The sequence below is a fragment of the Neovison vison genome, chromosome 2 (genome assembly GCF_020171115.1).
Source record: "Neovison vison isolate M4711 chromosome 2, ASM_NN_V1, whole genome shotgun sequence".
NCBI classification, from domain to species: Eukaryota; Metazoa; Chordata; class Mammalia; order Carnivora; family Mustelidae; genus Neogale; species Neogale vison.
The window spans coordinates 209,917,589-209,937,926 of record NC_058092.1 but is presented as its reverse complement, the minus strand read 5'-3'; the positions used below and the strand labels follow the sequence as shown (position 1 = coordinate 209,937,926).

At 46.3% G+C, this 20,338-nt stretch overlaps 2 protein-coding genes across 5 annotated transcripts; one reads left to right on the top strand and one right to left on the bottom strand.

Annotated features, from left to right (window-relative positions):
* Window positions 1-101: 101 nt before the first annotated feature.
* Window positions 102-9,295, bottom strand: ZDHHC16 (zinc finger DHHC-type palmitoyltransferase 16). 3 transcript variants are annotated; one of them, XM_044240248.1, is made up of 11 exons: window positions 9,123-9,295; window positions 5,447-5,694; window positions 5,072-5,266; window positions 4,835-4,923; window positions 4,421-4,449; window positions 3,675-3,808; window positions 3,493-3,540; window positions 2,545-2,630; window positions 1,765-1,888; window positions 1,490-1,560; window positions 102-688 (listed from the first exon to the last, which is right to left on the bottom strand). In XM_044240248.1, the coding sequence occupies exons 2-11, from the start codon at window positions 5,687-5,689 to the stop codon at window positions 574-576; spliced, it is 1,134 nt and encodes a 377-aa protein (XP_044096183.1). In that variant the 5' UTR covers window positions 5,690-5,694; window positions 9,123-9,295; the 3' UTR covers window positions 102-573. The 3 variants fall into 3 exon arrangements, with proteins under 3 accessions (XP_044096183.1, XP_044096184.1, XP_044096185.1); XM_044240249.1 differs by lacking the exon at window positions 9,123-9,295 and adding an exon at window positions 5,789-5,962; XM_044240250.1 differs by lacking the exon at window positions 3,493-3,540.
* A 152-nt stretch (window positions 9,296-9,447) lies between these two features.
* EXOSC1 (exosome component 1) lies at window positions 9,448-20,323 on the top strand. Of its 2 annotated transcripts, XM_044240243.1 has the most exons (9): window positions 9,448-9,526; window positions 9,631-9,746; window positions 12,073-12,147; window positions 13,764-13,852; window positions 15,397-15,430; window positions 15,928-15,978; window positions 16,109-16,193; window positions 16,506-16,640; window positions 19,762-20,323. In XM_044240243.1, exons 1-8 carry the CDS (start codon window positions 9,460-9,462, stop codon window positions 16,610-16,612), a joined length of 624 nt encoding a protein of 207 aa, XP_044096178.1. In that variant the 5' UTR covers window positions 9,448-9,459; the 3' UTR covers window positions 16,613-16,640; window positions 19,762-20,323. The 2 variants fall into 2 exon arrangements, with proteins under 2 accessions (XP_044096178.1, XP_044096177.1); XM_044240242.1 differs by lacking the exon at window positions 19,762-20,323 and having other exon boundaries at window positions 16,506-16,914.
* Window positions 20,324-20,338: the final 15 nt, after the last annotated feature.

Here is a 20,338-nt window from a genome sequence, read left to right as displayed (position 1 = left end):
GTAGAGCACAGGAAGCATGACCCCAAAACACATACTCACCAGGCCCTGACTCTGACTTCTCCCTTCCTCACCCTCTAGTAAAAGCAAAGGGAAGCTACGGATCTTTAAAAATCAAATACCTTTATTTTTCACCTTCAGCAGCATGTGAGAAGTGGCAGTGACCTCAGCAGTAGGCATGGTGTCTTGCCCTGTTGAGAAGCCAGAATCTCCGCTCTACTGTTCAGGTGTTTCCTCAGACAGCAAGTGGAAGAGGAGGTGGCCAACCCCAGTGCTGGAACCTGGAGGAGGTTGGGGTCAGCACCTGGCAAGGTTGCTAGCTGCCTAATCTCCAGTCTGGGGCTGGAAGTTCAGTTTGCCTGAGCTGAGTAAAGGAACATCAGTCCTAGGATTTTTCCACATCGTGCCTTGTTTCTGCAGTAGCCAGGAGACTGGTCTTGGAGTTGTCCCTGCACAGTACTCTAAGGCAGGCCCACTGACTTTTTTGCCCAAGGATCCCAAGAAGCTATCCTTGGAGGCCCTTGAGACAACGTAGGAAGCAGGGTGGTGCTCAAGCTGTGACTGACACAATCCAGCTCACACTGCCATCACAGAGGCCGAGTGAGCAGTCACCCAGGGAGGGGGGTCCCAGCTCATTCCATTCCCATGGGGCAGATGACTAGAAGGTAACAGCACCCGAGTAAGCCAGTGTCTGTAAGAGAAGATAGAATGTCTGAGTTCCAAGAGTTCCTGGTCTTCCTTCCTGATCCTCAGTCCTCAGCAAGAATTCAAGGTATCCTCAAGCTACACTGGCATTAATCCCAAAGGTAACAAAAGTTTTCATTTGGCCCATGTGCCCTCTGGTGTCTTGAGGGCCTTTAGAGGTTTCAAGCGAAACTTCTAAGGGGCCAGTCCAAGCAGTGACAGGCAGGACTGCAATGAGGGCAGGTACTTCTAGTCTCCTGGTTACTACTGTCTTGGGAGTTGCAATTTGAAAAGTGGTTTACCCTTGTCTCTTGGGCTCAGGGAGGGAATTTCATTTTTTTGTCCTAGGACTTGTGTTACAAACAGATAACTACAATCTCACATGTTGCTGGCCTGAACTCTAGACACTGGCACACAAATGGGAGGAGGCTGGTGGTCACCGTGTCCTACCTAGAGGTCCCTTCTTGACAGCAGCGCTCTCAGGGCTCTGCTGTGGTCATCTGTAAGCCACATACGCATGCACACCGCACAGCTTTGGCCTTAAGCCCCTTTGGCTCAACTGAACAGTGATCTCTACTCCGAGTCTAGATCTGCAGTGGTCCAGTATGGGAGCCGCTAGCCACATGTGCCTATTTAAATTAGTGATAATTAAATTGAAAATATAACTTGTGGGTGCATTAGCCACATTTCAAGTGTTCGGCAACCATATGTGGCTAGTGGCTAATATCTTACACAACATAGGTACAGAAAACTTTTCTTATCACAGTGAATTCTACTGGATGGCACTGGACTAGCTGTTATACTTTACCTTCCTGTATCCACACCCAGGAAAACCTTCCAGTTGTCCAGGCAGCCATAGTTGTAATGATTCCTAAAAACCTAGAGCCAAGAAAAACAGGTTTTTACAAACCCTTTTTTACTTAATCCCCTCCTAATTTTAAAGCCTAAATTGGCTAAGCTAAGGCTCAGCTAGGCAAGTTCTGACCTTCTATGAGGCCTGCCCTTATTGGCCTTGGCCATGGCTTCTGTTTCCAGGACAGCAGGTTCAGTTACCCTCCACCCCAAGCCCTCAGCCCTACTCACTCTGCCCTTGGCCTGCAGCCGACGTCTCTCCTTCTTGTTGATGTGCCTTTCGATACTAGTCTCCCCTCGACTGATGAGAACGGCATGCCATATAGTTAGGGCACCCAAGGCAAGTGCTACGGAACTAAGAAAAGAGGGGCCGAGATTGGTGGGGAGCTTTGAGGAGGGGGAGGCTACAAGTAGGTCTGAATTCGAAACTGAGCTGAGCAATGATCCCCTGGAAACCTCTCTAAGTCTTGTCTCCCAGCCTATGTCGTAGGTCAGTTGTTGCTTCACTATGTCTATTAAAAACATCAATGAAGAAGCATCAACATGGGCAAAGAATAAATTATGTGGAAAGAAGGATGGGGAAACAAGTGTGCGTTGCAAATAAAAACGGTCCATATTTCCTAAAATACCCACACTTAGGAAACAGCAGGTACTGAAAGCACCAGGTTTAGAACAGGCAGCACACATTTCTGATCCCGGCTCTCCCATTCCCAGCTGTGATCACACAGCAACTCACTTCACCCTCTCATCTTCAGTTCTCCTCAGCTGGAAATTGTACTGTCCTACCCTGAGGTAGGAGCTTAACTTACCGTGGCACGTAACACTCAGTGCTAGCATCCTTAGTGTTCCCTGCCCCAAAACACTGAAGAAAATGAAGCAGACTCTTTGCCAAGCTAAGTCACACTAAGAACAGCAGCACATGACAGGTGGGTCCCTGCCCACACATGGGCACTGGAACGGTTTTCCTCTAGCTGCCCCCCACTTAAACTGTCAAAAATGAGCGTTTGATACCTGCACAGGAACCAGAGGTAGACAAGACTCTTGTGAGTCACCCTTTCTCGGAAGGAGAAGGTGGGTGGTGGGGTCTGGTGATACGTCTAGAAAAAGAAGAGCAGGGTGGTTCATTGGCTCTGTTGGTCTCTACCACAGCCCCCAGGACCTGCAGGCAGGGAAGTGACCAAAGCCCAGGGTGAGAAAGTAGGGAGTCAAGCCACAGAGAACTCAGGGCAGCAGCCAGATGGGTGGGCCAAGCCCGGCGGCGGCATCATGTGGACACATACTGGGCAGAGCGGGTCTGGACAGGATGGCAAAGCACAGGAGGAGCCGACCCTGAGCCTTCAGATTTGACAACACAAATGGGGCTCCAGGGGAAGCCACTCCACTTCCCAGCGAGAACACCCTCACTATGTAGCTGCAATCCTCAAGAGAGGAGGCCAGGCCCACACCCAGAATATAAGCAAAAGCAGGGAGAACCGAGCTCCACTGAGGGCTGAAAGGGCAGCAGAGGTTAAGTGGTACAGTCATGACCCAAGACCTCTCAGAATTAGGGGTCCTAAAAGGCCCAGGAGAAGCAATGATCCTGACAACGGATGCAGAAAGACCAGGAACAAAGGGTGATCAGACTGGCCCAGCCTGATCTCTGTCCCCTGGAACCCCATTACACAGACTAACACAGACTCCTTGCTGCTCAGGCCATCACCAAGGCAGAGTCCTCGCTCGGCCCAAAGAAGGTGATAATGGGATAGAGAGCCCAAAACTGTCACAAACCAGGGATTTTAGTTTACCCCAGGCTACAGAGCCTGCCCATGGCAGACAGCCTCCCAGAATACCCCTGATCCAGTCTTGAGAGGCCCCTCAGCCAGCCTCTACAACTGCACTAGCAGGTGGGCCCCCGCTGCCTCAGCAACTCTATACCCCCTGGCCTGAGCAGCAGGAGGCAGTGGGGTGGGGACAGCCCACCTGGTTGGCAACCGCCTGTAGTTTGTTCTTGTCGAGCTGTTTCATTTTCTAAGGGGATGGAAAACAGTGCTGGTTATACTCTTTGGCCTCTAGGATGGAGGTGCTACCAGCCCCACTCCTTAGGGACAAATTCCATGCCCCCAAATTCTACTGAGCTATCCTGCTCCTAACCATGGGCTCACCTCAATGGCAGCATAAGCTTCCCGGAAAAGGTCCCAACTTCCATAGCTGCAGTAGACACAGCCCAGAGTCATGAAAAAGCAGAAAGAGAAGAAGTACCGATGGTTATAGTGGCCCACACAGTTGTTTAGCCAGGCTGGTGGGGGAAGGATTAAGGATAAGACCAAACGCAGCTTCTGGTCTCTGGTTCATCCCTGCTTCATAATGGCATCATCCAAACACAGGGCTTCGAGTTACCAAGAACTATATCCCAAAGGCAGGAAAACATAGGACTGTTCCCAGAGGTTAAAGTTTTTCAGAGCCTTCACCAGTCTCACTGGGAAATTGTGAAAACTGAAATCCTTCAGCAAAATGAATCTGCCAATACTTCAACCTAGCTTAGGTTAACCAGTCACCTGTAAGGGACAGTACCAAGGTACCAGTGGTTCCATCTGGCACGCCCAGTGGACACCATGAAGCCCAAACAACTCTTAACATCCCACAAATGATAGCATGACCGTCTACAAAAGAAAACTATTAGAATAGACCCTCTGCTCCACAAAGATCTGTCCCAGAGCTGGTAAGCCTCCTGCTTCTCCCCCGCCAGCCCTGGCCCCAGAGATGGCCAGTCCCCACCACTCCTCTTCTACTAACTTTCATGAGCCCAGTGTTCTTGGAGGGATGATGCCTTGGTTGTGGCCCATAACCCAGTGCGGGGCTCTGGAGCTAAAGGAACAGGCCTCAGGCAGAAGAGACCATAAAAGGATACGGCAGTGGTGATCCATCTTCAGCACACACCTGTGAGGGAGGGACACAGGCTCTGTTACGGTGGCCAAGGTTCTTGAGAGGTCAGTGCCCATCCTTTCCTACAAGGCCCAGCATCCTGCTGAGGTGGAAAGGGCACAGACTTTGAAGAGAGCCAGGCCTCGCTTCCAAACCCTGCTTCACTGGCTACATGATCCTGGACAAGGTTAACTCCTCTCTGAAGCTCAGTGTCCACAGTGGTGACAATGCCTAACCCAGGACCATCCTGAGGACCAGGTGTCACGACGTGAGGGCACACTGCCTGGTATATGACGGGCACTTCGTGAACGTCTTCTCAAACTTTAGGTCTAAATTTTGCCCTAGGGTTTCAGCAGAAGGGCCAAAGGCGGGGTTCACAGCAAGCAAAGCCAAGACCCACCTATTGCAGATGCTGCAGTGGTGTGTTCGGGCTGGCTTGGGGTAAATGCACTTCTTACAAATGGAGACTGTTGCAATGTCATTCCTGCCCTGTGCAGACGGAGAAAAGCATCATGACAACGGCAGCAGCACAGTTCTGGACCTCAGAAGGTACCAAGGCACTCTCCCTCCCCACTCCTGGGGCTGGCTCCCACAGCCTGCAGCTCTATCCCTCCCACATGGCCCTGTGGGGACCGACCTGCGGTGGGTATCCAGGTGGAGTGGTGATGGCCTGGTAGTAATGGAAGACAATAAGGATCAGATTCCAGTGGCTGTAGAAGAAGTGCCAGCAGAGCCGTGGCACTGAGTACGTTCGGAGGATGAGAGGCAGGACGCACAGGTAGGCAATGGCCACGATGGAGCTGGTCAGCACAATCACCAACACCACGAACACCTGCCCACACCAGTGAGGTTGTGGAGACACAGTCAGAGTTTGCCAACACCAAGGGCAGACTCGGGAATTTCCCTGGGGTAGGGGGTTGGTGTGGGTCCCAAACCCAATGTGGATCCACCAGACACATGTCCTTCTACTACCCCCAAACAGCCCTTTTCCTGCTCCCTGGGCATCACTCACCACCCCACACCAGCGGATCACGTTGTCCACCAGCCAGTAGATAGGCTCAAAGGCAGCATCGACAGCGGTGTCACTGCCCCCAAAGGAGTTGTAGAGCAGGGAGCGCAGGCAGACCTTGCCATAGCGCCAGCGCTGTACCAGGCCCCGGAGCAGAGGTGGGCAGCGGCGCCTGTAGCCCAGGAGCAGAAGCAGGCGCAGGCAGAGGCGGGCGGGCCCCAGCAGCAGGCTCCGCTGGCCCCGCATGGCTCCTAGGAGAGCACACCATTGTGAGGAGCTGGTCAGGTCCTGTCCCTCCCTATCCCGCCAGGGAGGAGGGGGCAAAGACCTCAGAATGAGGCCCACCTGTGCCAGTCACCAGCTGTGGCAAGTAGGAAGGTCACTTCACTTCTCTGCAGAATAGGTGGCACCAGTGTCCCAACCAGATTACATTGGGTAGGGTCTGGAGGTTCTGAACCTGCAGAAATCCTACTTCTATTACACCACATGGGTACCGAGCAAATCCAAGATGAGGCACACCTAGAGTAAAGAGCCACAGTAAAGGGCTCGGGGAGAGGCAGGCAGCTCCAAGCCAAGGCAGGGTCTTCGGAGTTGTCTGTGTAGACAGAGCACTGGGTGGAGCACAGCGGACAAGCACCACACCTCTGTGGGCAGGGACATCACAGGGGAGGATTCCCCTGCCTGCTCTGGCCCACCCACCCACCTCCAAACAATTGTTCTTCACCATGGAATGGCCACTGGGGGAGTAAGCGCGTAGCATGTGGGTCCTACATCTAGATCTGCCCTGGTGCTGAATCTCTGCAGAAGATACTCATCTTTCCTCCTTCCTCTGGGCTAATGTTACAAGCCACCAGACCCAGCCTGGTAGCCTGAGAGTCCCTGTCTCCTGTCAGGACACCTCAGCTACCCTATATGACATCAGATGCTTTGTCTCCAATTCCAGTCCCAGCCCCACCCCAAGGATACAAAAGCCAAGACAACTTCAGGTGTTCACAGCAGACCACCACCACAGGCAGGAGACGGTGGCAGTGGGAGGGGGGGCCTTCATGCTGTGGCTCATGAAGACCACAGAGCCTGTCCTCTGTGATGAGTCTCCCCTGGCCAGTTCTAGCTGGACACTCATGAGTCTTCTCTGCAGCTGCTGCCCTTGCCCCCAAGCTTCCCAACCAGACTTCCCACCTCTGAAAGTACCTGCATTCCTCTATGTGAGTTCTACCTCAATCAACAGCCATGGGAGGTCAGCTGCCCAGGCAATGTCCAGAACAGAAGTCATGGGCTCCTTCAATGCTAGTCTCATCAATTCCGCAGATCAAAGCCCTTACCAGAAAAGAAATTATCTGATTTTCCCCTAGGGCTACTATGTCCTCAGCAACTTCACTGACTTATTTAACAGGCAGCTCAAAACCCAACAGAAACTGGAGGAGGCTGCTCCACTGTAGTGACGGTTTCAGTTCAGTAACTGGAGCAAGGTGCTCTCCTTGCACACTGGCTTATCACTAGACGCCTTTCAAAACAAAAACAAAAACATTTCATTACCTTCTTCCACAAGCCCTGTAATGACTTACGGCAAAAAAGAATCCGGCAGACAAGGCCAGCAAAAGAGTAGACAATTCAGTAAGGATCTACTCTGCATCAGGATAAAGAAACTGGCCATTCCCATCACTCCTAGGAGCTAAGAGACTTAAGAAGTAGTGTAGAAATGAGAGAAAGGAAAAATCAGCCTTCCTCCTTCCTCTTGAGTTGGAGTCCTATTGCTCAGAACCATGATTTGGCTTGAAGTATGAATTTTCAAAATAGTATATGGCCATAGTTAAATGTAAGAGACAAACGTTTTACCCCACAACAAATCCAAGTAACTCAGATTGTCCACATCACTGTTCATTCCCTTACTGTGGCTAATGGAGAGTTTCCTATTTGCTAAAATACTCTTTGTAGCAACAGCTCACAAATAAGATGCATTCCTCGCCTGTTAATAAACAGGAGTTATACGCCATCTCTCCAGTCTACAAAAAATACAGAAATATTCTTTTTCAGATTCTCCACCTTTCAAACTGTCCTCAACCACCTCTGGTATTCCGGAGCTCTACAGGAAATGCCTGCCTCCAGGACTAGACTTACTCTCATCTACCCCATAACTTGACTAGGGTTCCATTCTGCACTTAAGTAGTTCTGTGACCTTGGGCAAATCACCCAATCTCCTTGTGTTCTCATTCAGTGACAGGGTAGGGTTAAATGCTAAGTTCTCTTCCAGCTCTAACCCTCTATCGTTCTATATATACACTTGGTTAAGATATAAATGAAATATTTATAAAACGCTTAACATGATACCTAGCTCACAGAAGGACTCAATAAAAGCTTGTTAAAGAACAGAGGACACAGAAGTGGTGAGGCTGGTCCAACGTCTATCTGTGCTACAAGTAATAGCGAGTGCACTCCTGCCAAAGTGATAACATTAAAAAAAAAAGTGTCTGATGCGATCATTCTTTACGGTCAGTGAAGAGAAAAGGAAACCATGGTTAGAATCATAGTACTTAAGAGCAAGAAAGGATTTTGGAAAACATGTCCAACCAGAAATCAACCCAAACATGTAAGCTGAAAGCTTGTAGATGCAGAGCTACACATCAGATTTGAGCAACTAATTTTAGCTACTGGGGTTTAGGGGGTACAGGGATGGCAGGGAAGAGATACTGCGGTCCATGGGATCACACTTGAACATACGGAGTTCCTTACTTCTCAGGAAATTGAGGTAAAACAGATTTGGAAAAAACTGTGTGTGTGTGTGTGTACACTGTGGTGGGGTGCGAAGAATGAGAGTGAACACAGGAGGAAACTGCAAAGCTGAGCTTCACTATCACCCCAAGCACGAGCCTTTAGCACTCTGATTCCTCAGAAGCAACCACGGGCCATAGTGACGTCTGCCACCAGATTAGAGGGGATTGAAGTCAGCCACAGCACTCCCCTCTTTCCAAGGCTCTAAGTCACCATCTGTTTTCCAAGGGGAAACTGGAGTGGTGGGGGCTGGAGGATTTGCACGGGGAGGGACATATTCCAAAGCCACCAGAAGGCAAGGGAAACTGAGATGAAAGTTGTAGCGAATCTCATCTGGACAAAGATGCTGCTCTCAGGACGTTTGCTGTGTTAGGCAGCAGTTGTCAGTCATCACTGACTTGAGCATTCTGCTCAAGTGCAGACTTCCCTTCCGGACTAACAGGCCTTGAAAGAGAAAAAGTTAAGCATGGGCCCACACGACCTGAGATCCGCTTGAGAGGATCCAATTGCAAGATCTGAAGTTGCAGTCACAAAAACCCGCAGAAGGTTTTACTTCTGAATGGGGTGGCGTGGTCACTGTGCGATGGACTGGAAGTGGGGGGGGGGGGACTTGGGTTCCGGTTTGTGCTCTACCTTGAACTATCTTTGAGCCACCAGACAAGTTATATCCTGTCTCTGGATCTAAGCTTCCAAATCTGTAAAATGGGCAACTTGAGTTGGCTGACCTCCTTCCAGCTCTGCGCATTACAGCCCCCCAAGGGTGCACTCCGCCAGTCTTGTGCTGGGCAAGGCCGTGCAGGGCGGGGCAAGGAGAGAACAGGAACCCGGGCTCAGGAAAAGGCCCCAAACAGGGCCCGACCCTAGAAAAAAGGGCAGCACTGGGGAGCAAAGGCCGCGGCTCCGCTCTTACCTGCCGCCCGCCGACTCCCCAGTCAGCCAAATGGAACCCCCGCAGCCTCCGCCGCCGTTCACTGCCACCCCCTCCAGCTCTGCAACCCGGCCGGGCCCGGCTCAGTCCAACCAAACATCGCCCGCCACTCGCAGCCCCAGCCCGCAGCCTCGGACCCGCCGCCAGCCCATCCTGGACCACAGGCGCACGCGCAAGCGTGCCGGAGCCCCGCCCCCAGACTGGTTCTGGGGCAACCTGGGAAATAAAGTTTCCCGGAGGAGAGGCTCCCGACGAACACGTGATAAATCACACCAATTGCCGCGTTTGTTACTCTAGCACCGCTCCTGAATTTTGGCCAATGAGAAGTCGACGTCGTTTCCCTCCACTGGCAGTCATGGCGCCACCCGTGAGGTACTGCATTCCCGGTAAGTGTGAGGGGCCCATAGCGAATTCTGGATGGGATAGAGCAGGAAGCCTGGATGGCCGGCACCTCATGGGGGCCCGTGACTGATGCAGCATTTTTCTTCAGGCGAACGTCTGTGTAACTTGGAGGAGGGCAGCCCGGGCAGCGGCACTTACACCCGACACGGCTACATCTTTTCTTCGCTGGCTGGCTGCCTGACGAAGAGCAGCGAGAACGGCGCGGTAAAGGGGCAGCTTCCGGTTTCCCCCTTCTCTTCCTTTCTTTTAGGCAGCTTTTGGTTTCGCGATCGTTAGGCAGGGGCACTACGGACGCGTCTTTAGTGCCTCAGCAGTAGAACAGCTGGTCTCCACTGCTGGGCACTTTAGCCACCACAGACCGGATGTGTTGCTCTCGCTTGATTAAATTGCTGACACTCGGGGAAGGAAGTTAGGGAACGAGCAGAGGCAGACTCAGCCCTGCAGTGAGCTTCATCTTGTCCGAATGTCTCCTGTCTCCGGTTTCATCTTGCTCCGCTATTCCCACCTCACTCTGCAGTCTTGTCACACAGGCTTCTTTCACTGTCGCTGGTAGGGTAAACTCTCTCTTCCCACAGAGCCTTTGTACACAAATAATTTGTTTGGAACACGGTCATCTCCTTAGCGTGTTTAATTCTTTAATGTCTTTCAGATAGCTTCTCTAGTATCACTTTATCGGAGAAGCCATGCTAGACCCACTAGTCAAGGAAAGGAGTTTTGTGAGCTTTTATTTTTTGTTTTGTTAAACTCTCACAAGGAACTACATTTCTTTCCTTCCCTGTGCTCAGCTTTGCAAATAATTAAACATTCAGTTACATGTTCCCCCTTGACTCTTCCCTTACTAAACTCTTTAAGTTCCACGAAAGCAAACCTTGCCACCATACCTTTGGTGCCAAGCACAAGGGCCTGTGCTCAATAAATTTTGTTGAGTGCCTAACACTGTCCTCTCTAGTTCCAGAGGCTGATCCAGGAGTAGCCCAGGATCAGATAAACAGTCTTTGAAGGAGCAGCTTAAAGATAGGGGGTATAGTAGAAAGAGGATTCAGAATTAAAACATTTTAGGTCCTGGCTAACTAGACTGTGTTTCTGCTTCATGTTAGAAACTTGATCTCTGGTTTTAGGTTTTTCCTCATATGTAAAACGAGAGGCTTTTTATTCAGTCAATTTTGGGAATGTCTTTAACATATCTAAGTTTATTCATTTCATATATTTATTGAGCATTTTCATGTGCCAGGCACAATGCTGATCTCTAGAGATATGGTAGTGAGCCAAATACACATGGTCCCTGCTATCAAGGGACAGACATAAATTGTAAACAAGTAAGTGCTCTAATTAGCATATGGCTACAAATGTGATGACTATTTTGAAAGAATATTACAGGTTACTGTGAGAACATGTAAAAGACAAACCCACTGTGGTCAGCAGAAGTGACACTGAACCTGAATCTAAAGGATAAATAAGAATTGGGCTGGTGGGGAGAGCACAGTCCTGGCAGAAAGAACAGGTTGAACACAAATTTTGAGATGGGAAGATGTTTAATGAGTTAGTGAAACTGAAAGGCGGCCAGGGAACTGAAGCACAGTAAACAAGGAAGAGATAAATCAAAGATGAGGTTCAAATGAGTCTTGGGGTGCCTGAGTGGCTTGGTCAGTTGAGTAGCTGACTCTGGATTTTAGCTCCGGTCATGATCTCCGATTCCTGGGATTGAGCCTCATGTCAGGACCCCCCAACAAGTGGGGAATCTGCTTGGGATTCTCTCCCTCTCTCTCCCACTGTCCCTCTCCCTATTTGCGCATGCACGCATTCTCTAAAATAAATAAATCTTTTAGGGGCGTCTGGGTGGCTCAGTGGGTTAAAGCCTCTGCCTTCCGCTCAGGTCATGATCCCAGGGTCCTGGTATTGAGTCCTGCATCGGGCTCTCTGCTCCGCGGGGAGCCTGCTTCCTCCTCTCTCTCTGTCTGCCTCTCTGCCTACTTGTGATCTCTGTCTGTCAAATAAATAAATAAAAATCTTTTAAAAACAAACAAATAAATACAAATAAATAAATAAATAATTTTAAAAATGTATCTGTCTTACACCAACAGCCAATACCTTGCTCAAAGAGAAAACTACAAGTATTCCCTTAAAATAGAAGAAATCAAGTATGGCCATTATTATATAATATTTATTTGGAAATTCTAGCCAGTACTAAAGTGAGAAATAGAGGGAAGTAGTATAACTTTGAAGGAGTCAAGTTATCCATGATGATAGACGATGGTTATACGCCAAGAAATCCAAGAAAATCACCAAAAACTTTCATAGGACTGATCTGAAATGATTAGATTATGTGTTCTAGTAGCATTCTTCCCTTGAAGAATGGTCCCTTGACCTTCCTATTGTCTAGAATTTCTGAGGCTGTCTCCTCTGGGCACTTACGTCTGTAAGTCCTTGTGATCTCAGCTATGGACCAAAGCATTACTACATTACTCTTAAGCCACAGATACCTTTATGCGAGGCTTAGTCAGGATCTTACATTTTATTGTTTTCTCTATAGCTTCCAGTCATTTCTGTAATGAGAGAAACAGAGTCCCAACTACTACCGGATGTGGGGGCTATTGTAACCTGTAAGGTAAGTTGGTTTTAACCTCCCTGCTTAAAACACTTGTTCAATGGCGAAATCATGATCATTGTGGAACTGCACTGTCAAATACCATAGCCACTAGCCATATTGGCCATTTAATTGAAATGAATTAAAATTAAACAAAATTAAAAGTTCATTTCAGGGATGCCTGGGTGGCTCAGTTGGTTAAGCGGCTGCCTTCGGCTCAGGTCATGATCCCAGCGTCCTGGGATCGAGTCCCACATCGGGCTTCTTGCTCAGCAGGAAGCCTGCTTCTCCCTCTGCCTGCCACTCTGTCTGCCTGTGCTCACTCTCTCTGACCAAAAAAAAAAAAAATTTTAAAAAAAAGTTCATTTCAGGGCGCCTGGGTGGCTCAGTGGGTTAAAGCCTCTGCCTTCAGCTCAGGTCATGATCCTGATGTCCTGGGATCGAGCCCCACATCGGGCTCTCTGCTCAGCGGGGAGCCTGCTTCCCTTCTTTCTCTCTGCCTGCCTCTGCCTACTTGTGATCTCTGTCTGTCAAATAAATAAATAAAATCTTTAAAAAAAAAAAAAAAAGTTCATTTCATCAGTCCACTAGCAACATTTCAAGTGCTGCCCTGTTGGCCAGCACAGAACATTTCTATCAGCACAGGGTTACGGGACTATGCTGGCCTGGAAAGTTCTGGGTTAGTGATCAAGGCAGCCTGCTTCAGCAGTCATAGTTCTTTCACTGAGCTGAGTCTCTAAGTATGCAGTTTGCGAAACAGGGGTGTCAAAGGGTAATAAGGAGGCCTATTTTTTAATATCTAGAAGCTAGATCTTATTCTGCAGGGAAGCAAAAGAGTTTATATTCTATCATTCCTTTTAAATCTTGTCTTTTAGGGTATTCCAGGGGAAGTACAAATTAAGGTTGCCATGATCAATAAATGTAAGATATCCTTACTCCCTGCCCATCCCCACCTTCTTTTTTTTTTCTCTTTTTTTTTAAGATTTTATTTGTTTATTTGAGAGAGAGCATGAGAGAGGAGAAGGTCATAGGGAGAAACAGACTTCCCAAGTTGCTGGGAGCCTGATGCGGGACTCGATCCTGGAAGTCCGGGATCATGACCTGAGCTGAAGGCAGTCAGTCACTCAACCAACTGAGCCACCCAGGTACCCCATCGCTACCTTCTGCCAGGTTAAATTAACTTGTAGCTTTTAGTTGCTCTCTTTATAAATTGTTCCAGCAGAAAATCTGTGTGTTAGTCTCAAAACAACTGAAGACGCAGTGATCCAAATATTATACAGTACCTCAAATGTAAACTTAAATTCTGTTCACTCTACGGGGCTTTTAGCAAGATGTGCTGAAGGTCCAGATTTGCTGTAATATCCTGTGTCTATTTATGTTAGGTTCCTGTATTTTTCAAGATCTCCTCCATATTATTTCACTGGATGCCTACAGTAACTTTATTAGTTGGCCAGAGTTACTCTCATTCCACTTGACATGTATTCGTTTATGCAGAGTTAAGTAGGAGTTAACTTGGCTTAAATTCTATAATTAATGGGGTTGCTTGGACTAAAATCCTGGTAATTCCTACTTTCTTGCTGCCTCCTTGAGCTCACAACTGCTACTATTCTAATGCTGATCTTTTCTCTGTTTCACAGGTCTCTAGCATCAATTCACGCTTTGCCAAAGTGCACATCCTGTATGTAGGGTCCACACCACTTAAGAACTCTTTTCGAGGAACTATACGGTAAGAAGTGTTCATGTCTTTGCCTTGGCCTCCACACCTGAGGATAGAAGAGGGGACTGGAATTTTTAGGAACAATTACAGTTCCTATACCTGCCTCTCTGGCTCCCATCTTTGTGTTCTGATTCTGTCCAGGTGGTGCCCAGAGGAAAGGTTATAATGTATGAGCTAAGACAAAAGGAAAATAGTGACAAGATTAACTGAGCTAAGCTGGAGACTAGTGATGCACAATGACTCATATGAAACAAAGTAGAAGACGTTTTAGGAAATACCTTCCTTTCTTTTATTTAATATAGTTTACTTTTTTTTAAAAGATTTTATTTATTTATTTATTTGAGATCACAAGTAGGCAGAGAGGCAGGCAGGAGGGTGGGGGGAAGCAGGCTCCCCGCCAAGCAGAGATCCCGATGTGGGGCTCGATCCCAGGAACCTGAGATTATGACCTGAGCCGAAGGCAGAGGCTTAACCCATTGAGCCACCCAAGCACCCCTATTTAATATAGTTTAAACCCAAGGATTTGAGACATTAAAAAGGTGGGAGGGGCACCTGGCTCAACCGGTAAAGCATGGATAAGTCTTGATCTTGGGGTTGTGAGTTCAAGCCCTATGTTAGGTATAGAGATTACTTAAAAATAAAACCTTAGGGGCACCTGGTGGCTCAATGGGTTAAGTCTCTGCCTTCAGCTCAGGTCTTGATCTCAGGGTCCTGGGAACGAGCCACACATTGGGCTCTCTGCTCGGCAGGGAGCCTTCTTATCCCCCACCACGCCGCCTACTTGTGATCTCTCTCTGTGTGTCAAATAAAATAAAATCTTTTTAAAATTAAATAAATAAAATCTTAGGAGCACCTGGATGTCTCAGTTGGTTGAGCAGCTGATTTGCCATTTCAGCTCGGGTCATGATCTCCTGGGTCATGAGATTGAGCCTGTGTTGGGCTCTGCGCTCAGTGGGAAGACTACTCGAGACTCTCTCCCTCTGTGAAATAGAGCGCATACTCCCTCCACTCATATGCGCCTGTGCTGTCTCTCTCTCTCTCTCTCTCTAAGATAGATAAATAAATAAATCTTAAAGAAATAAAATACTTTTAAAAAATGGTTAGTGGGTGAAATGGTAGTCGGGTGTGTTTTGTTTTTTGGTTTTTGTTTTTTTTTTGTTTCCCTGTGGGTTCTTTGAGAAGGGATCAACAGTTCTTGTGAGCCAGATAATTTAACTTCTGAGTCCCATTCCACTCTCAGGAGTCTGTGTTGTTCTATAATGCTTCTCTTCAAGCTCTACTAAGGCAGCAAAGTTCCTTAATTTTTCCTGCCAAATCTGTTCTGCTTTTCTGTACTCAGAGGTATTGATACTGCTGCTCTGTGTGACCCAAGAATGGGAATGTGGTTTTCTCCTCCGGCTGAGGACTTGGAATGCTTCTCTACCCCACTTCTCTCATGGCATCTAGGTCCCGTTATGACTCATTCTCTCTACTCTTGTAGCTCTTTGTCTATGATTCTGCAGAATAATTCTTTCTCACCGATAATTAATCTTTCTGTTAATTCTTTTTTATAGCAAGGAAGATGTCCGAGCTACTGAAAAAGACAAGGTTGTTGGTTGGTCCTTTTTCTTTTTTTCCTTATGACTTTAGGAATCTCAATCCTTTTAAATTATTCCAGTGAATTTCAAATATCTATAGAAATGTAGATCCAAAGATCCAAGGAATTTTAAGATGTTTCCTACTAGAAAGTGTGGAATTCACCTCCCTGTCCTGTTCCTCTCCCTTAGGATTTTTGACGGGGATTAGTTTACTCCTTGCCTTTGAAGCCAGGTGTTTATTCTTTGCTGTTCCGATTTACTCTGGATCCTTTCAGAGCCAGCTATAGTAACTTTTGTCCAAGTCAGATTCCTGATCAGGTTACTGGATTAAAAATCTTTGCTTTATATAATGATGCTGTAGAAGCAATAGAAGTTGTTGATTGGCTTGACTAATGATGACTTTTCACCCTGTGGGATTAAAAAGTAGATTGGGTCTACAGAGGGGTAATAGTTTCATGTAGATCTGATTTAGAGCTTTCACTTAACAATCCTGTTCTTTTCTTACAGGTAGAGATTTATAAGAGTTTCCGCCCAGGTGACATTGTCTTGGCCAAAGTGGTATCCTTTATTCCCAGGAGTGTTGTGGTCCTTTGTCAAAACAAAAAATAGAAGTAGAAAACAACTCAAGTGCTTATAGGAAGGAAGACTTATCATCCGTCATTTTCCTTTACCAGTGTTGTGTGACTAGATCTCCCTGGGTGACGCACAATCCAACTACCTCCTGACCACTGCTGAGAACGAGCTCGGGGTGGTGGTGGCCCATAGTGAATCGGGTAAGTCCATGCATCCATGTGCTCACCTTTCCCTGGGAGCTATGGTTTAGGATTAATCCACTGTTTGCTCTTGTTACCCTTGTTTTTTTAATTATCTAGGAAGCAATATCAGTGTCAGTACTTACTACTGAGATTAGAATGATTCTTCTTATATAATTGTAATGGGGGACTCACTGTGTTAAGTCAGTGGCATATGAGGTGAGGTTCACTAGGCTGTTGGGTGATACTTCAGTTCATAACCAGCCTTGAAAGGGAAGGGTCTTTGGTAAACATTTGGGGTTTCCAGCTCCTACACCAGCTCTTTCCTTTCAGGTGTCCAGATGGTTCCCATTAGTTGGTGTGAGATGCAGTGCCCTAAGACCCACACTAAAGAATTCCGGAAAGTGGCCCGAGTGCAGCCTGAATTCCTGCAGACCTAAGAAGCCACATTTTACCCCACGGAGAGGGGTAAGCCGTTTATCTAAGAGTACGTGTATGAATCCAACATCAAGATGCCATTGTCTTTATTCAGACGCCTGGGGTTGGCCAACAACCACCTTTAGAAAAATCTGCCAGCAACTTACACTTTAGGTGGAATATTTTTCTTATGAACCTTTCAGTGGATTTCATTTTCTTGAGTGATCAATTTCTCTTTTTTTGGAGGTGCCAACAAACTGTACAATGTTGGAAGTAACCTGTTCCCTCTAAGTCTTAAAAATACACATTTTTTGCTGAGACAAAATGTTTTTTACTAAAAAGATTTTATGGCTTTCGTTGTCTTGAGTAGGGAAGCATCTAAAAAGCATCATGACATTCAGAGGAGGGATTTGCCTGGTTGCTGACACCCATTAACAGACATGTATGAAGTGCTTGCTTATTCTGGAAAAGCCTAATCTCCAGTCTTTCTTATATTTTCTATGTTCTAAGCACTTCCACTTACTGAGTACTTGCTATATGCCAGGCACTGAGTCAAGCACTTTATATACATCTCATTGAGAGACAGTATAGTTTAGTGAAAATTAAAGAACACATGGTGATTCAGGGTACATGTGAGTAGTTCTGAAAGTAATTAGATGAAATTAGTATTACTAATTTAGTGGGTACCCCAGCACACGTTTGTTAAACCTGAACTGAAAAGAGGGAAAGAGCACGGTCATGGGAGACTAGGGAAGGATGTGTGAAATAAAAGGAACTGAAGAACTTGACTAAGTGGAATGAAAATATTCAAGGCAGACAAAGGAGCCTGAACAAAGCGCAGAAGGAATGGACATCCAAGTTTGGGGATGAGGAAGGGATAAGGGTTAAGCGTGGAGAAGCTGCCGAGGGACCGGAAGGAAAGAATTAGAGATGTCAGTTCTTGAGATGTTCTTCAAAGAGCCCGTATCTTTTAGGTGTACCGACAGTGGTTACCTGTGAACTCCGGAGTCAGCCCACCTGGGTTTATATCCTCTAACTACTAGCCTTGAATAGGTTAGGTTGGTTTTTTAATAGAAAACAGAATTGAGGGTGCCTGGGTGGCTCAGTGGGTTAAAGTCTCTGCCTTCGGCTCAGGTCATGATCTCAGGGTCCTGGGATCAAATCCCACATTGGGCTCTCTGCTCAGCGGGGAGCCTGCTTCCTACTCTCTCTCTGCCTGCCTCTCTGCCTACTTGTGATCTGTCAAATAAATAAATAAATAAATATCTTTATATTTAAAAAATGTTAAAAAAGAAAAGAAAACAGAACTGAGATCAATAGCTCCCCATGCAGTTTTAAGAAATAATAAGAGATTCCTGGTACACTTTGCCCATTTTTCCCCCAATGGTAACACTGTACAAATTATAGTATACTAAAATAATCAGGATGTTGAACATTGATAGTAGTGCAAGTTATTTTTGTTTAAGTTTCTTTCCTCGTCTGGCATAGTATGATCTCATGGGTTATTGTGAGAAGAAATACCTAAGTTCCAGTACACACCAGTATTATGTTATTGTTATTACAGATCTGGTTGCCTTCTATCAAGATCTGTCAAATTCCAGGCCTTATGTTACAATGTAGTTTAAGTAGTCCCCTTACTGATAGAGGTTTTAAAACTTTACAGATTTTCCTTTTTTATCGGCAATGCTACCAAGAAAACCCCTATCCTACATATCCTTGTGCATGCCTAAGTTCTGTGGCAAAACAGAGTCCTAGAAGTGGAACGCTGGGTCAAAGAATGTGGATTTTTAAAATTTTGGTTAGGTGTTCCCATATTGCCTTGCAAGAAGATGCTACCATTTGATTCTCTCTACAGCATTAACCACTTTAGCCACTTTACTTACCTCTGAACTTCCCAGTAGCCCTAGAATGTTCTGATCATTTTCTATATTTTACAGAGAAGTAAACTAAGGCTTAGGAAAATCAATTAACTTGCCCTAAGTAACAAAGACATCAAGTGGCAGAGCATTAGAGCATTATTCAAACTTAGGTCTGTCTTATAAAGCCAAAATTTTTTCTTCTATACCATGGTGCCTTTTTGTAAATATTGATAGAACCTTGGACATGAAATTAAAGGCTCTCCAAATTAGCAAAGGTTCATTAATTGAGTGCATGTTGGGACTTCATTCAGTAAACATATACTGAGCAGCTGGGAGTTAAAACAGTGAACGATAGAATCCCTTCTTTGTAGAGCTTACATTCTAATGAGGAAAGACAGGTGATACGTAAACAAACATTCTAATGAAGTGTCAGAAAGAACATTTGAAGCAGCTAATAACAGCGCTCTCAGATCTGCAGAGCAGGATGGATTTTCTCCATTAACCATCCAATATTGTATTACATGTTAAGTTTGTGCCTGTCTTCCCTAATAGCCTGAGCTTTTAGGGCAGGAATCTCTTTGAATCTTCAGTGCCTGATACTGTGACTAAACATAGCAAAAGCGCAATAAAAAATTTTTTTGAGTGTTCTCATAGCTGACTCAACAGCTATGCCCAAATAGTGATGTTTAGTGATGATATCTGCCAATCTACAACTGGTTCTAAGGATGAGGAGGATATTGGTTTCTGTGCCTTGGAATAGTGATTCTCAGCCTGGGTGAGGTGAATTTCAAAACTGCCTACAAATCGCAACCCATCCCCACCCCACCCCCCACCGCCCCACCCCACCACCAGATGATTATGCTTAGGTAGCTACCCTAGCTAAGCAGGGTCTTGGAAGGATGCTAGTTGTTAGCCTCCTGGTGGTGTTGGTAGATAATGCAGGCTTTCTGTTACTTTCCTGCCTCTAAGAGTTCTAGTCAGTGAGTGAAGACTGCCATAAATTCAGATGTCAGGACACAGAGTAAGAGTAATCTAAGCTGATCCAGTCTGACTTGGGTGAAGAGCCTTGATCAAAGGATTATCAACTTTCAGTCTAAGATTCAGTACAGGCTAAGTAAATTTAACATTCCACCAGACTGTTGGGAGACTTAAATTACTAAAGCTCATCCTAGAGTTACTGTACAGATCAAGTGAAAAACTCGAGAAGATGATTCAAGTATTTAAACTGAGAATAAAGACTTTAGTTGAACATCTTTTCTCTGGGTTCCAGTACTTGGTAGCATGTATTTGACCAGCTTCTGCATCTTTTTCAGTCTGTTTCTTCTGTAAACTGGGGATAGCAGCCCTTTCAGAGGTGATGAAGATTAGAGACTGTGTATGTTAACATGCCTCAGCCAATGGCCGGCACAGAGGAGCTTCGTGAGAGCTTCCCAGACAGAGGCCCCTATTTCCTCCTGGTAGAAGAAAGGCATTAAGAGCTTTTTCTTGCCTTGGAGTCTCTCTTATGATCCCACAATCTTTTCAAAGACCTTAGAGAGAAGGTAAATGTGAGCCATGCCCCTTCCTAATTATTTATATAATGTAATCAACTTCTTTTCTCCTGCATCATTTTATAAAGTTGTATGTAATTTCTGAGGATGAAAAGTGAATAAAGTTTATAGATTTCTAATAGAAAAATATTAGCTTTTTAAAGTAAACAAGTCTTTACCTTACTCAAAAGGCATAATGGGGTTTCAGAATTTCATTTTCCACTCAAGTGGTACTCAGTAACCAGCATCACTGAACAAGAGCGGTAGAGGCAATAGGAATGGAGAGTTCAGCTAAGATGACCTGCTCCCCTACACCTCAGCTCCCCAACCTAAGATGGAAAACCTAGTAAGATATACCATA